At 43.4% G+C, this 17,035-nt stretch overlaps 1 protein-coding gene across 1 annotated transcript; it reads left to right on the top strand.

Annotated features, from left to right (window-relative positions):
• Positions 1-52: 52 nt before the first annotated feature.
• On the top strand, positions 53-14,217 carry mrpl1 (mitochondrial ribosomal protein L1). The gene is made up of 9 exons (XM_069169399.1): positions 53-1,143; positions 3,291-3,399; positions 3,545-3,812; positions 5,192-5,275; positions 5,622-5,693; positions 6,636-6,747; positions 6,945-7,045; positions 8,075-8,156; positions 14,063-14,217. Exons 1-9 carry the CDS (start codon positions 1,113-1,115, stop codon positions 14,161-14,163), a joined length of 960 nt encoding a protein of 319 aa, XP_069025500.1. The 5' UTR covers positions 53-1,112; the 3' UTR covers positions 14,164-14,217.
• The last annotated feature ends 2,818 nt before the right edge of the window (positions 14,218-17,035 follow it).

Raw genomic sequence — 17,035 nt, 5'->3', positions numbered from 1 at the left:
AGGAAGAACAACAAACGCGGCTTCCGCTCGTGCGCGTGCGCACACAGGCACACCCCCGCGTATTAAACTACACGAGTCTAACGGCTGCAGCTGGAGACATGCAACCGGGAAAAGAGCGAGTCTCACGGCTGCAGCTGGAGACATGCAACCGGGAAAAGAGCGAGTCTGACGGCTGCAGCTGGAGACATGCAACCGGGAAAAGAGCGAGTCTCACGGCTGCAGCTGGAGACATGCAACCGGGAAAAGAGCGAGTCTGACGGCTGCAGCTGGAGACATGCAACCGGGAAAAGAGCGAGTCTGACGGCTGCAGCTGGAGACATGCAACCGGGAAAAGAGCGAGTCTGACGGCTGCAGCTGGAGACATGCAACCGGGAAAAGAGCGAGTCTAACGGCTGCAGCTGGAGACATGCAGCCGGGAAAAGAGCGAGTCTCACGGCTGCAGCTGGAGACATGCAACCGGGAAAAGAGCGAGTCTAACGGCTGCAGCTGGAGACATGCAGCCGGGAAAAGAGCGAGTCTGACGGCTGCAGCTGGAGACATGCAACCGGGAAAAGAGCGAGTCTAATGGCTGCAGCTGGAGACATGCAACCGGGAAAAGAGCGAGTCTGACGGCTGCAGCTGGAGACATGCAACCGGGAAAAGAGCGAGTCTGCAAGGCATCCAGCGGTGGTGTGAAGGCATACTTGTGTTGACATGTGCGTGTATATATACTGGCAAACTCCGTTAAACAAATACGTGTATTGCATAAAATGATTCATATTTTTGGTGGGAACATTCAGTAATACATTAATCTAACCAGGAAATTGACTCGTTCAATGACATTTTTGTTTTCCCTATTTTGTCAAAAGATTTAAAATATACATTCCTATATGTACAATATTTTACCGTAAGTAGGCTAAGCAATAAATAAAGCTTGATAAGAGTGCCGAGTATGAACGTTTACCCTACGCAATCCTTAGTGATACCTTTTATTTGAGTGCAAGATTCGTGTGTTTAAAAAAGGCAAGTGACTGCAGACTGTTCATTTTTAAATGGGACATTTTGTTTGTATTCTCATGCGGAACTGTTTTAATGCGCCGCTGTTTCCACACGAACCAGTGTAATTCCCAGAAATGGCAACTTGCACGCGGACCGTGTGGAGAGGTCAGTTGATTTTAAATAAATTACGTCCTTATAACTGGCAGCAAAATACACAACCTGTGTTTGTTTTGCGGTCCGTTTCTTTGTCGTGTTAGATTTTCTGTTTGGTTCCTGGGTTCGTTTGAAGAACGACATAAATCCGCTGAAGCCTTGCAGCAGCTGTTCCTCATTTTAACGTCTTCAAACACAACTCATCGTTGTCTCGTTGTTCATACTCACACATTCCTCTCATCAGTCAACATATCACATTATATCACATTATATCACATTATATCACATGATATATGATATTTGAGCCCCTCGTTCGCTGTATGAACCAGATGCGTCTTAAATTAGTGACGCAGCTCTCGTGGTAACGAAGCTGTCGTATTTAAACGTTTCTGGAGTATTATATGTACTATATTATATTAACGGATTTAAGATGTAACAGCAATGATTAAATGCATAGCATGATAATAACAGGTTTCGTCATCTGAACTTCAGATTTGTAACTGCAGGTTCAGCTGCTAAATAATTAAAACAAAGTGTGAGTCGCTTTTGTACATAATAATAAACGTATTATTATATATTTTGAGCCCTTTAAGCACTCTTTCGTAAGTCCACATTTCTGCAGCCTTTGCCTGAGAGAATTACCCACAGTTCATAGCAAAATCCGGGACCTATAAAAACAGGTCGTCTTCTCTCCAATAAGGTCGGCTCCAGCTGGTAACGTAAACAAACTAAACATGGAGGATGTTAGAAGTGACGTCAGGGTTTAAGGGTTCAGGGTATAAGGGTTTAAGGGTTCAGGGTTTAAGGGTTCAGGGTTTAAGGGTTCAGGGTTTATGGGTTTAAGGGTTCAGGGTTTAAGGGTTCAGGGTTTAAGGGTTTATGGGTTCAGGGTTTATGGGTTCAGGGTTTAAGGGTTCAGGGTATAAGGGTTTAAGGGTTCAGGGTTTAAGGGTTCAGGGTTTATGGGTTTAAGGGTTCAGGGTTTAAGGATTCAGGGTTTAAGGGTTCAGGGTTTAAGGGTTTAGGGTTCAGGGTTTATGGGTTTATGGGTTTAAGGGTTTATGGGTTTAAGGGTTCAGGGTTTAAGGGTTCAGGGTTTAAGGGTTTATGGGTTTATGGGTTTAAGGGTTCAGGGTATAAGGGTTCAGGGTTTATGGGTTTATGGGTTTAAGGGTTCAGGGTTTATGGGTTTAAGGGTTCAGGGTTTAAGGGTTCAGGGTTTATGGGTTTAAGGGTTCAGGGTTTAAGGGTTCTGGATTCAGGGTTTAAGGGTTTAAGGGGTTAGGGTTCTGGGCTCAGGGTGGACATGGGGATTGGGCTTTTGACTTTGGCGGGGGTGTGTCACAGTGAATTCGTCCCCCAGAGTCAGACTGTCAACACCGAGTTCTGCTGAGAGCAGCAGAATCGTTTTCCCCTTTACTTTCTCTTGCTCAGCAGATTTGTCTCCGTGCGACATCTTTCTGCCTAAAATGTGAGTTGGACGTGCGCCCTCTGCTCCTCCGGTCGGCGGTGAAATCACAGATGCGATCGTCCCGGTGGTCACAGAAATGTTTGTAACTCAGGTGCTGACGTTGATCAAGCAACAAAGCTTTGTTCACGTGCAACAGCAGCAGGCTCAGATGCTTTTGATAGAGTGATCCGTCTTTTCCCTGCAGGCATCACAACATCTACAACACAACAGCATTCAGACGGAGGCTTCTGAAGCTTCACACTTCAAAGCAACCGGAACCGACGATGAAGTTTAAACATATTTTGACTTGTAAATCAATGAGCTCACTGACATCTTGATGAAACAGCGCTTGGCACCCGGCGGATCGTTTCTCCTCCACCAGCAAATGTTAGCAGATTATTTTAGTGTTTCATGCCAATAACACAAACACCGGATGTGCTGCGCCTCCGGCAGAGATAAACCCGCCGCTCCCGCTGCGCTGCAGATAAACTCCTGCCAAGTACTACAAAACGCCCGTCGTCAGCTCGCACGGCGTCCTCCGGTGAAATCAAACACGCTTCTGGTGCACAAAGTTCAAATTTATAAAATCCTCCCCAAAAACATGTCTTGAATTGTTGTAAATAGTTTGATGCCGTGTCCCAGAGAAAGACAGCAGCGTCTGTCTGGTGAACGGAGGTCGTCACGTCCGTCTGTTTATTTCTTTCTCCAGTTTTATCGGGATGTCAGAAGCAGCTGCTGAGTGGGGGGGGTCCCACCTACACAGCTGCACCGCTGTCAGCGAGGAGGACGCAGCCCGTCAGGACGTTTGCGGCCGTCAGGTGAGTTCACAAATAAAAACAGCTGGAAGCTCCTCGTCCAGGACGGTTTTCTGACTTCAGGAGGAATCTTTGGTTTCACGGCGTGTCGTTCAAAGAAGACCGAAGCGGCTCCTCGGTTTTTAACGTCTCCTCTGTTGACCGTTAGGGCGCGAAAGAAAGACAAAAAAGAAGACGCAGCGAAGGAGGTGAAGAAAGAGAAGAGGGTCATCGACGACAAGGACAGGCACAAGCCTTTCGGTAAAACGGCGTGGGCGCCCGTGGACGACGTGTACGTGATGAGGCACTACCCCAGGACGCTCCACGGCGCCGCCCACGCCGTCGGCCTGCTGAAGAAGTTTCAGGTGTTGGACTTCACTCCCCACGATCAGCCCGTCTACGTCGACCTGAAGCTCGACATGAAGCTGGAGAAAAAGGTAACTGAGTGAATGGATTTCTATAAACCTTATTATACTCTTTATAGTTGATTGAGAGGACGTGAGAGAGAGTGAGAGGGAGTGAGAGGACGTGAGAGGGAGTGAGAGGACGTGAGAGGACGTGAGAGGGAGTGAGAGGACGTGAGAGGACGTGAGAGGGAGTGAGAGGACGTGAGAGGGAGTGAGAGGACGTGAGAGGGAGAAAGAGGACGTGAGAGGACGTGAGAGGGAGTGAGAGGACAGGAACGGTGGATAAACTGCCTCTAAACTTCAGGTTTATTCAGGGTTTTATGCTGCAGACGTAAACAGCTCTGGAGCAGGTGATGTTTGAGATCAGAGCTAGAAACACATCAAGGCCCCTAACCCTAACTCTAACCCTAACTCTAACCCTAACTCTAACCCTAACTCTAACCCTAACTCTAACCCTAACTCTAACCCTAACTCTAACCCTAACCCACCAACAGTAGAAGATCCCGCTGAGCTCAGTGCTGATGGTGAGAGTTACCTCAACAGAGATAAGAGAATTTTATGAGACTATTTGAATGGGAGTCTATGGAGCCGGAGGCTTTTTGGAGCCGACCTCTAGTGGCACTCGGTGGTGTTGCAGCTGAAGACACTTCTGGATCAGAACCATTTTACAGACCTGAAGCTACGAACACTTTTATATACAGTCGGAGGTTCGTACACAATCTGTCTGGCTGTGGTTCAAACTCTTTAGAGATCCACAAACTGTTGTGAAGCTCAGACTTTGATGGATCCCTGTTCTTTAAATAAAATAGGTGCGAGTTGTTGCTCACATCATCATCATCATCATCATCAACATCAACATCATCAACATCAACATCATCCTCCTCCCACTGACTGAAAACACCTGACTTAGATTTTTAAAGTTACCTTATAAACTTGGAGGTTTGTGTCTCACAGATTTGTAATACCGGATCATTTTCCTCCTTAAATCAGTGTAAAGTTTAATATCTTTGTCTCATCAGTTTGACTGGATTCTCTTTGGGATGTTTTCATTCATATTGATGCAGAAACAATGAAAATCCTAAAAGGCTTCACATATTTTCGAGCAGCAGCATCGAACTCTGCAACACGTGTTTTTTTGGTTAATCAGTTAAAAGCAGTGTGACACGGAGGAATAAAAACCTCCCGAGTGTGTTTCCACATCAGAGCTGCTGTGCCGTCGGTTCCTCTGCATCACGAACGATGAACACTCCGGAGAAAAGATAGTTTAAAGTGCTGCTGTGATCGCTTGAAGCTCGATTATCTCCGCTCCGTCTACGATCGACATTTCACCCGTATTTTCCTTCCAGATCTAATATTTTCCTGCTGCGTGCTGATAGCCGTAACATCAGAAATGTGTTTTGTCCTCGCAGAAGAAGGTGGACCTGTTCGTCAGCACCGTGCACCTCCCGCACCCCTTCAAGACGGAGATGAACGAAGTCTTAGTTTTCACCGAGGTGAGGACATCCGTCTCCTGCAGCCGCACTGAATCTTCATTTTACAGCCAGTTGTGTGTCTGTTGTTGATGAATGGTTTTAATTTCATGTGAGCATGACTCAGACGTGCCGCGGCAGCACCTTGTATTTGTCACCCTGTTTGTGTGTAATGAACGAGACGCTTTTTATCACGCAGCCCTACGAGCAGGATTTGATGAATATTCCTGTCGAGCGGCGCAGGTTGTGGGTTGTAACTCAGATGTGCACGTTAACGAGCGTAATGAATGACCCCGGAGGGGTCCGCCAGACGGCGGCGCTCCCAAATCAGATTGTAAATGGCCGACGGCGTCTCCGTCTCTCTCTGCAGGATGCTAATCAAGCCGAAGCTGCCCGGGCGAGCGGGGCGGTGTGTGCCGGAGGACTGGAGCTCATTCAGCCGGTGAGTCGGTCAAACGCACGACCGCACGTTTTCCTTCTTTTTCCTTTATTTCGTCCCTCCAGGGAAACGTTAAAACTCTCTGGGAGCGTGAGGTCGGTTTATGAACTCCCGTCCTCCACGTCGTCCCTCCGGTTCTGGACAGCAGCTGGACAGCAGCTGATCAGAAACGTCTCGCTAGAGAGCTGCAACAATAAAACAGCCCAGCTGACGTTGACTTATTGCACGTGTTGGAATCTACAGACATGTTGGTCAATAACTGTCAGCAGGTTCGGTGTAAAACAGATTATAACCAGGTGATGTGTATCGGGGTTTATAGTTGCATATTAAAGGAGCCCCCATCAGGATATTTCAGGCCGATCACAGAGTTTATTTGAAACTTTTTTTGTGTGTGTTTATCAAACTCCCTCAATAATGCTGTATTTTTTGGGCCTTTATTCTTTCTGGACATGAACTTCATGCTTAAGCTGATATTTTGTTTTTCTTTTTACTGTCTACATCTAAACAACTTTCTGTTTTTAATGCTGTAGTTAGTTTTTTGTTGTTGAAGAAAATTTCTGGTCAAGTGTTTTTTTTTTTTTTTTTTTTAATTCTCTGGCAACAACATTTCAAACGGTGACTACTGTACATCCAAATTACACTGGCAGTAAAACAAGTCAACACGTATTACATGACTGGAAGCATCACTGTATACATCAGCTTTAATAAAGTCATCATTATAAAAAAAAATACATTTTTATGTCAAGCAGGAAAAAGGCAACAAGCTAGACAAACAAGAAGAATCCAGACGGATGTTGTTAAACCAACAGGATGATGTAAACAACCTGTAAACCTGTGTCCAACTGTTTGGACCATTCATGGCGTGCACTTCAGTCTTTATTGGTGTATAAATGTCACGTCAACTTAAACTTGAACCAGATGTGATCAGATTTCATTTGTTTCCAGATCCTGGATGATGAGATCTCAGCAGACTTCTACGTAGCGGTTCCAGACATCCTGCCCAAGCTCGTACCGCTGAAAAATAAACTGAGGAAGAAGTTTCCGAAGAGCAAGAGAGGTAAGCTGAAGATTAAAACGGATTTCCTGAGGTGTTTTTTTCCAAATTGAAGCTTGACTTCAACTTAAATCTGCTTTTTTTTCTCAAAAAATATCAGACTTTGACAACAAGGATTTCAAAGTGTTGTTGTTGCTTTGTTGATATCTGTCACTCATTGAGTTGCTTTTTTTTTTTTGTCCCTGTCCGTTGACTCTCAGGCTCAGTCAGCATCAACATTCCCAAGATGTTGGAGCTGTTTAAAACGGGTCATGAATACCTGGTGGACAACGACTGCTTCATCAGGACCCAGATAGCCACGGTACGTCAGAACCAACCGCCCCCAACACGAGCTGTGATTATTACATCTGAGGTCCGAGTGAAGCAACACACAACAGAAACAGCAGAGGAAGTTTTCAGTGTCCGGGGACGAGGCTGTTTTATGTTTTAAAGTTTGCAAGTTGTAGTGCACCAAAGATAAAGAAAAAAAAAATCCAGATTAAAAAAGAAGAAAGAAAAGCACGTTTTTATTCCCACAGTAACAGAACCATAAAATCAGTGCACCCTGAAGAAGACTGCAGTAACGTTGGGGTGTTTTTATGCATGAAATACATTTTAAATCAGCTTCACAATCGTTTCTTTTTCCCAGTTTGAGTGCTTCTACGTTTGAGCTTCCAAAAGGCCACAATTTGAAATAAAGTCATTTTTAATAGCAAAACTCTGTAATAGAGTTTCAGCTGGTGATGCCCCCCCCCCCTCACACTGTGCTCATTTTGAATTTGATGACAGCAACACGTCTCAAAGATAAGTTGGTATAGGTTCATGTTTACCACTGTGCTGTATCACTTCTTCTTTTAACAACACTCTGTAAATGTTTGGGGATTAAACAGACCAGTTTCTGGAGTTTTGGAAGTGAAATGTGGTCCCATTCTTGCCTAATTTCAGCTGCTTAACAGTTCAGGGTCTACTTTGTCATATTTTTCATTCCATGACTCGTAGTTTAGCTCAGATTTCACTTCCAAAACTCCAACAACTGGTCTCCTCGCAAATATGAGATGTGTTGCTGCCATCACATTCATAATGAGCACATATTTTTCATAAAACAATAACATTTCTCAGTTTCAACACTTGATATGTTGTCTTTGGTCTATTTTTAATCAAATATGGGTTTATGGGATTTGCAAATCATCACAATCTGTTTTTATTTACATTTCAAACTGCATCCCAACTTTTTAAGGAACTGGGTTGTACATATTTTCTATTTAAAAAAGATAAAGAAACATTTAATATGAAATGTATTTTGTGTAGTTGCAGTTGTTAAAGTAACTTTCATGCTGTTTCCTCTGCGCAGCTCGACATGTCCAGTGAACACATCTTCGCCAACCTGCAGACAATCCTGACTGACGTTTGTTCGCACCGACCGGCTCATTTGGGTACGTTTACCAACAACAACAACAACAAGCAGCAGAGTTTCTGAGCTCCACCACTCACACTGAATCACTTCAGTTCTGTCACGGTGAAACTGTTTGGACAGCTCCTCCTGATGAAGGAGCACGTTGATAGATTTTTATTCACTTGAACGTTTGTTAGAGGAGAAGCCTTCAAGTCGTGCCAGCTTTCATCTGCTGGCTGCGTTTGATTTCCCTCCTCGGTTCAGCTTCCAGCTCTGCAGACAGCAGAGACGTTTAGCAGCGTCCCAGCCAGCTGATGTTCACTGTTACACTTTCTGAGTGAAGTGTTATAAACTTTATATTTTTACCTGAGAAATGAAAGTGGGCAGTTCAGTTACCTTTCTTGTAGTTTAACACTTTATTAAAACAACAAAACACACTAGAGAAAAACTGTTGGAAGAAATTCACAAGCGGTCATCCATCAAGTGGACCCAGAGACCGACTGAAGAACAAGACATGTTCTCAACAGGTGACTGACATACCGAGGTTATTAAATAACCACATGCTGGGGTCAGTTTGTAATGAAATGCACAAAGATGCCCTTCAAACCTTTCTCCTCAATGTTAGCATCTATTTACTTGCGGCCATTTTCAATTCACATTGCTGCTGAACAGTTTGAATACTGTGCTGCTCTGTTGGAGAAGTTTGGATCAATTGGTTTCTAATACAACCCCGTTTCTATCAAAAGTGACGCTGTATAAAATGTAAATAAAACCAGAATGCAATGATTTGTAAATTACATAAACCCATATTTAATTTAGAATAAACCAATAACAACATATCAAATGCTGAAATTGAGAAATTGTATTGTTTTATAAAAAAAACATATGCTCATTTTGAATTTGATGGCAGCAACTCTTCTTAAGAACGTTGAGTCGGGGGCATTGAAAGACTGGAAAAGTTATGTAATGGTAGAAAAAAAACACCTGGTGGAACATCTCAACTAATTCGGTTACCATGGCAACAGATCAGTAACATGATTTTAGGTTCACATGATTTGCAAATCTTCACCTTATGTTTTTATTTACAGTTTTCACAGCATCCCAACTCTTTTGGAAACTGGGTTGTAATTTTGGAACTATAAAATATGATCCAGTCCTAAATTGTGTATTTCATCACAGTGAATATTTATTCTCACATTTGAAACAATTCATGGGATTTAAAGATTTTTAAGGGGAAAGTTACAACGCTAATTTCTAAGGAACTGGCAGAACTGATACACTGTGAATGAACGCCGCCGACTGACCTCCTGAACAACAACGCCGTCCCGATCACAGAATTATTACACCGAATTTTCCCCAAAACCCCTTTAATATTTTGATATATTCCCAAAGTAAGTGAATTTAAACGGATCCTTCTGTCCTTCTGAAGAAGTCCCCAAAACAAAGTGATGGCTGGTGAAATGTGACGAGACGCCGCGGTTCAACGACACAAATAGAAGCTACGCAGATCTTCACCGCCGTCCGTCCACAAGATAGAATCCCATTTTCCAGTTAATCCAGGAATAATCCCAAAAATATCCCAGTTCCCTTCGTAACTTGGACGTGCTGCCAGATGACGTTCTCCACACGCCGACTCATCACAGGCCTCCAATAGTATATTATATCAAATATATAGTACTTAGTGTCCTCCACCACGATCACTACATACAAGGTAAGGTGAGGTGACTCTTAGAGCTTTTTATTTTTATTGTTCAAACCAGTCGCCACTTTTCACTGCACATTTTAACCTCGTAATCCAGATCAGTGACCAACTATTTCTGTAACTTTCTGAAACGATGAGCAGAAAACGCGTCGGATTTGATCTCTTTTTTTATTATTTCATTAACATAAAGTGTTTGTGCACAAATAAGAGCAGCTTGTTCAGATCAGATCGACACTTCAGTCTCGATGTGATCCAACAGCAGGTCTTAATGTTCGCTGTGAACTCCAGCAAGTTATGATCTGCTGATTTTTATACCATAAATCAAAATGGAGTGCATTCATGAAACTTAAAAGGGAGGCAGTTAGTTTTCCTTTGTGCTGATATTTATCAGACCAGAGAAGTTGAAGAGTTCCAGAAGATTTAGCAGCTTTTTCCAGTAAGTTTGGGAGGCTGTGGTTCAGACGGTAGAGTGGGTTGAACAGTAATCAGAAGGTTGGTGGTTCAATCCCCAGCTCCTCCTGTCCACATGCCTAAGTGTCCTTGAGCAAGACACTGAATCCTAAGTTGCTCCCGATGGTGTACCATCGCTGTGTGAATGTTCTCCTGATGGCAGCACCTTGCATGGTGATCTGTCTCATTAGTGTGTGAATGGAAAAACCATGTTAAAGCACTTTGAGACCAAAAGGTGATAAAACTATACAAGTACAGACCATTTACCTTTTACCATTTACTTCACTCATTCATTTCTGTCCATTTTCTCCACTTCAATAATAAGATGCAGAGTGTAATCATCAGCTAATGGAGTCTCATTACAGCGAGAGGCTTCAATGATCTAAAAAATAATTGATTCTGAGCCTGCTAAATAAAATATCATTAACGGTGCCCGCGTTGAAGTAAACTGCTGAGCTTTCAGAAACACTGAAGACGCTGTAAAACCGGCGACCCCTTCTGACCTGCAGCAAACTCTTTACTTTCCCTTACAGCTCGAGTCTCTCTGCGGTGACTGTTGCTTCAGCAGAACTCATAAAATCGTACAACTCCCCGGCTTCATTTGAGTCCCCTCCAAACCTGCTAATTGGTCTCCAGGTGGGCTCGCTGCTGCTTCCTGAAACAAACCTGCTGCTTTAACGTGTGCAGGAAAAAACGATGTGTGAAACTTTTCAGAGGACGAAAGCCCCGAGACTGCAAATCAAAAAACAGGCACAACTCCACCATTGTGTCATTTTAATAATACATTTCAACACATTTTTAATCTGAATCCACAAATGATGCATTTCTAAACAATGATATCATATCAGTGTCACATTGGTTTTATTTAGAGGCTCCCAGCGGCAGGAAACTGTAGCCCGGCTTCTCTGACTGTCACTCACATCTTCAATTTTCTTCTGTGAACCAATCAGAGATTAGTATCGGTGGTTAACAGCTTTTGTCCCGCCCCTCCTTCACTGTGATTGGACGTCTGGTGACAGTGACGAGCGCAGCGTTAATATTTTTTAACTCTTGCTGACCGTAAAAAATAAGCCAAACGTTCAGCTTGACGAGGTGCTGAACATTCATTAAAACAACTTTTAAAATATGTTGTGGACGCATATTAAATATGGTGGACGCGGGCCGGAGGTCGGTGGCCCGGTGGGAACCAGAACCCCATTTCATGTGTGAATGTGCGTCGGTCCGCCCTCCATAGAGGACCGTTTGCAGACGTTCCTTGCTAGTGGTCGTAGACCTCTGATTAATTTTAACCAATCAGCTCGCGCTTAAGCCGGCCGACACTCCGCCTCCCCTACAGCTACCTGCCGTGTCCACTAGAGGGGGTTTACTGAGCGGGTTTTTAAACAGCAGCGTGACCAGGTTCAGCCCTTCAGAGTGGCTGCAGACGAGCTGAGTTTTCAGACTGAATTCTTCTAAACTGAATTTGTGAGCGACAGTCGGAGCAGACGGGTCGTAGGTCACCGTGGCAGAGTGCCGGCCGGTTTCGGTGCATCCTGATTGGTTAATATGAACCGGAGCTCTACGCCCAATGGGATGGAACAAACGATTCTCTGTGGAGGGTGACAGACCCGTATTCACACAGTGAAACTGGGTCCGGTTCGCACCAGGCTAACGAAACCCTCCAAAAACTGTTTGGAGCCGTAACGAGAAGGAATCACTTGTTTCTGGGCTCGTTGTCAAAGTTTCCACCAGTTTTCATGCCGACGTTTTTGAGACATCCTGAAAAGGAACGCGTCCTCGCTGTCCGTTATCGAAGCCTTCCGCTCGGCTGGGGAGCGATCAGAACCTCCAGCGGGCCTCGGTGCTCTCGCAGCAGATGCTGCTGTGTGAAGTGCTCACAGTAAACCTGAGTGGTTGCAGTTTTAGCCCGTTGATGATCCCTGTGGGACTCTTCACCGTTGAAGACCGGGAAGCGGCGACGCTCCGCTGAACGCGCTCGGCTCCACCAGGGGTCGTCCGCGCTCCGGCGAGCTGAGCGAAACCTCTCGCTCGGAGCATCATTACCGCTCTGCAATCTTCATCTGGCGACGAAGGCGGCACATCGAGCCGCCCGGGCCTCATCAGCAGAGACCCGTCTTTGGGTCGGTGCCAGCAAACATTACAGAGCCGTTCAGCGGCGAGGACTCGGGGCAGAATTTAATTACATCTGCCAGCAGAAATCGAGCATCAGAAGACGTGAAAATGTGAAAACTGACTGTTGACTAGAATCAGATGCTTCATTCCCATTAACGTCTTTAAAGAGTCATTTGGACTGAAGCTAATGGCTGCAGCGTGGGCAAAAACAAGAGGGAACCTCAGAGAAATACTTAAAAACAGAGATAAGAGATCCAACGTGTGGGTGACAGCGAACCCCCCCTCCACATGCTCCCCCCCCCCCTCCCTAAGGGGCTTCTGGGAATTATTCATAACAAAAGCACAACACACTGATAAATAAAGACCTGAATGCAGAAAACGGGAGACGACAGGGAACATGAAGCTCAAATAACTATTCATAAGGAAGTTAAAAGTAAATACGTGAGAGAAATAAAAGGCTGCAGGGAATTAATGTAATAATAAGAGAGAGTGAAGGCAACATTATCTCACAAATCTATCAAACTCCTTTTTTTATATTCTCCTTTCATTTTCATCTTTAAATATTTAACATGTCTTTGCCGTGTATGTTTGGTTTAATTGTTGACAATTTGTTAATTTATTAAAAAGCAAACACTAACCAGAAAGTATTTTATTTGCAAAAATGAGCACACTTCCGTTTAGACTGTGGTAACAGAGGATGACTGCTGTGAAAATCTGAAGATGTTTGAGGTCATTTATGCAGAAAAATAAGAATTCGAAAGGACTTTCAAGCACGACTTTAGTTATGAAATTATTGTCAATCTAAAGAAACTTTTATTTTTAAGACTTATCCGTAAAAATATATTAATTGATTCCAGCTTCTTACACGTGAGGATTTATTTCCCTTCATGGTAATAAATTGTTTATGTTTGGATCACAGACTGGATATAAACGTCTTCGTAGCTTCCAGGTCTGTAAAATGGTTCCGATCCAGAAGTGTCTTCAGCTGCAATACCAGCGAGTGCCACTAGAGGTCGACTCCAAAAAGCCTCCGGCTCCATAGACTCCCATTCAACTTCTCTCATCAAATCCAAAGTGAATAAAATGTGTCCATCAGTTATTTCGGTGTTGTTAGCTAAAGTCACTCCTTCTTATTAGTTTTCTGGAGGTCCATCTGAAAATAATCCCTCATTCATTAGAAAAGAAGATTCAAGAAGACCTGTTTTTGGGGACGTGTCTGTTTGATTGACAGGGCTGCGGTGCAGTCAGGTTACAGCTACCGGTGGGCGGGACGTAGTATCGTCAGGTTTCCAATCAGGTCGGTCAGATCCACCGCTGGCTCCTCCCCCAGCTCGTCCAAATATGGTCACTTCCTGCTCCGAACCACTCCGAACTAACAAGATGGTGACGGACAGAATCTGAACTGGAGGATTCATAACGTTCACAAACCAACGATGACATCACTGATGGATGATGACATCACTGATGGTTGATGATTGATTTGGACAAAACAAAGCCTCTGAGAGATAACTGCCAGTTTTGCTTTTATTTGATATTTTATAGATTCACAAAAAATCTGTTAATTGAAAATGAGCTGGTGTTTTGCAGTTCACACCTACATATTCCTCCACACTAAAACAGGCTGAACTGCATTTAATGATGACTCTGTTTTTCTTCTTCTCTCCTCCTCTTCCTCCCATCAGGACCGTTCATCGAGCGAGCCATCATCACTAGTCGCACCAGTGAAGCTGTGTGGTTCAACACAGAAGATGTTTTACCGAAAGCAGCAGTGAAGGAGGAATGAGATGTTTCAGAGTGTAAAAATCAGCGTACTGAATAAAGTGTTTGTTCTGAGTGACTCCTGAGTACTTATTCTTAAAAAAAAAAAGAATCCCTCGAGACTCAGAGTAGGACAAAACATACGGGGTGACCAGGTCATTATACAGACTTATACTATTAATCACCTGCAGGAAATAGCAGCCCATAAATCAGTGGATAATGTTGTACAGGACGTCTGGAGGTCGGCGAGCTGCTGGGTGAGGTGACGAAGTTTTGATGCACACCATCATGATATCTGGTGGTCAATGCTGATTAATTAAAGGCTGCTCCAATAGTTTAGATATTAACCTGAGGTCTGCGCTCATTAGGACACAACGACTGGAGACTCGACTGTCGAGGCCCGTCCTGAACAGTCACCTGTTACCAGGCTCGCACGTCCAGAGGAGGTCTGAAGAGGTTTCAGAGGGCTTGAATTAAATCCTGTGAAGTCATTTTAAATCCAGTTCTTTCCCCTCATTAAGAGCAGGTTTAGTTTTACAGTATTTACCAAATACAGTCTGACTGTATTTTCTTATGTTTAAGTTCAATTACTTCACATTCAGTCAAAAATATTTAAACTTTGTCCTTTTCATTTTTATGGTTTTTAACCATTTGAAAACTGTTTATAACTGTTTTAAAACTGAGTGATTCTCCACATTTTAGACTCCAAATGTCTTTAAATATTTTAGAAAGCTGAATTCTCGTTGTGATGTTTGGTGTTAAATCTTGAAGCCTCTGTCTCACCATATATATTATGATAATGTTTATTTTTGTTCTGGGCTATATTTGTGTTTGGGGCTCTTGAGTGCAACATGGGTAAAATAAGCTTATTGCAGCATCATACAAAAACATTTTTAATTAGAAAAAAAAAATGGTCCAGTTTTAAGGTCTCAGCTCAAACTTGAGTTTTATCAAACTGCTTCAGTTTTTTTTGTCCAGTAAGTAACACTTTGCTCGTGTTGCTTTAGTTCTCTAAAACTCAAAGATGTTGATACAGAAACCTGGCTGATATTCACATTTAAGAATCTGCTACCAGTCCATTGTTTTGTTTAAAAAAAAAAATACTTAAATGATTCATCAATGATAAAACTAACTGTTGCAGATTAATGACTGAGGAAATAAAGTGGTGTGTAGTGAGGGTCAGCAGGAGCCCAACAACAGATTTATGCCCCCCATGTCCACATGAGGTGAGTCCAGCCGTCGACCACAGAGGTGTAATACTGCCACCTGAACACCGGGAGGCAGTGTTTACATAGGAAGTGCTGCTGAGGACTTCCTGCAACCTGTTGCAGCTGAAACCTCCATCAACGCTGAACCAGAGAAGTTTGAGTTTCTCTTCTCTGAACGTTTTACTCTAAAATTATTGGGGCCTCCAACACTCACAATGAGTCAGCCTGCAGATGCAAACACATGTATTGATCTGTGGAGCAGAAATATTCTCTTTCATGAATTATACGTTTTCACCCTGTATAGCAGTGGATGTGCCTGTGTGGGTGTTGAAACCAGTGATTTATGTTGATTTTCCAGCAAGTCTGAAAGGATTTAATAAAAAAAAAATAAAAATTAAAAAAAAAAAACGAAAGTGAAGCCTTCAAGGTGTTTTAAAGAAACTTTACATCCATTTTCCTTTAATCCTCAGTTTGAGCTCCTCCAGCTGTTTTTCCTGAATTGAATAGTTTCTTTATTAATTCATACAATGAAGAATTATAAGCCTGAAGTTGAAGTTGTGTTGAAGCGGTCTCTGCAGGACCGGTATCCCCCCTCCTCTCTCCGACTCATTATTCCTGCATTCGCTGTGGTTTCACACGTCATCAGATGTTACCAGCTGCCTCCAAAATGTGTTTATGAAGGTGTAACGCAGGATTTTGAATTGCCAAACCACAGCGAGAGACAAGCAACGTCTTCACACTGCCTGTGCAGGATTTGCTCAGCCAATTACACATCCATCCTCCGACACAACGCAGGTTGAGATTCAGTGTAAGATGGAGATAAGTTGGAACTTTTATTGGTCCCGCGGGGGAATCAGGCTGTTGCAGCAGCTGATTTAATAGGATTTGGTGGCAGGGAGGAGAGAAAACAGACTGTAGAAGGAGGCAATGAAAATTGTGGAAATAGTCCAACTGATCAAACTGCCTGTAATGACTTTGGTGTTGACAAGCAGGAACTTCAAGATGTAATCTGTTGCTTACCGTTTTGTCTAACACACGGGTCTGTATCCTTATATGTTCAGTATCACAGCAAAGCGTGAAATAGACACGCCGGTCCATGACAGCAAAACGTGAGATAGCCACGCTTTGGCCTCTCTAGGCGTGACAGTTTCACATTTTGTAAGCGTGAAACTTAGACACACGTAAAGGTAACGTTACGAAGAATCGTGTGACCAACTACAAACAACATTTTTTGTGGGTATTAGAAGGCAGGAGGAGTGGCCTGCTGGCGTGAATCAGAGACTGACATGCAGGAAGCAGAGGTTTGAATACAGGGGGTGACGATGTTGTTCTTCAGTTGTTTTTTTGTTTCCAAACCCCAACCACGCTCTTTTTCCTGAAAGTAAAATTTTACTGTAAATCACATGGCTGTGAACATGCAGCGGACCGGTGTGTCTATTTCACGTTTTGCTGTAGTGGACTGGCGTGTCTATTTCACGTTTTGCAGTAGTGGACCGGTGTGTCTATTTCACATTTTGCCTTGATACTGGGTTGCAACTGACATGGTCAATCCTGATTTTCATTTTGTAATTTTACTATTAATTACAGTCTATGTACACATACGTGCCTTTCAAGAGTATGTTACCAGTATGTAATGTATAACACAAGTTTGGCAATATGAACTCTGTGGAATGAAAAGTTAAATTGTCA

The sequence above is a fragment of the Embiotoca jacksoni genome, unplaced genomic scaffold, assembly GCF_022577435.1.
Source record: "Embiotoca jacksoni isolate LCO1_2020_lvr unplaced genomic scaffold, fEmbJac1.0.p SCAF_44, whole genome shotgun sequence".
Taxonomy (NCBI): Eukaryota; Metazoa; Chordata; class Actinopteri; family Embiotocidae; genus Embiotoca; species Embiotoca jacksoni.
The sequence above is the reverse complement of the archived record's forward strand: the minus strand, read 5'-3'. Positions and strand labels throughout refer to the sequence as shown.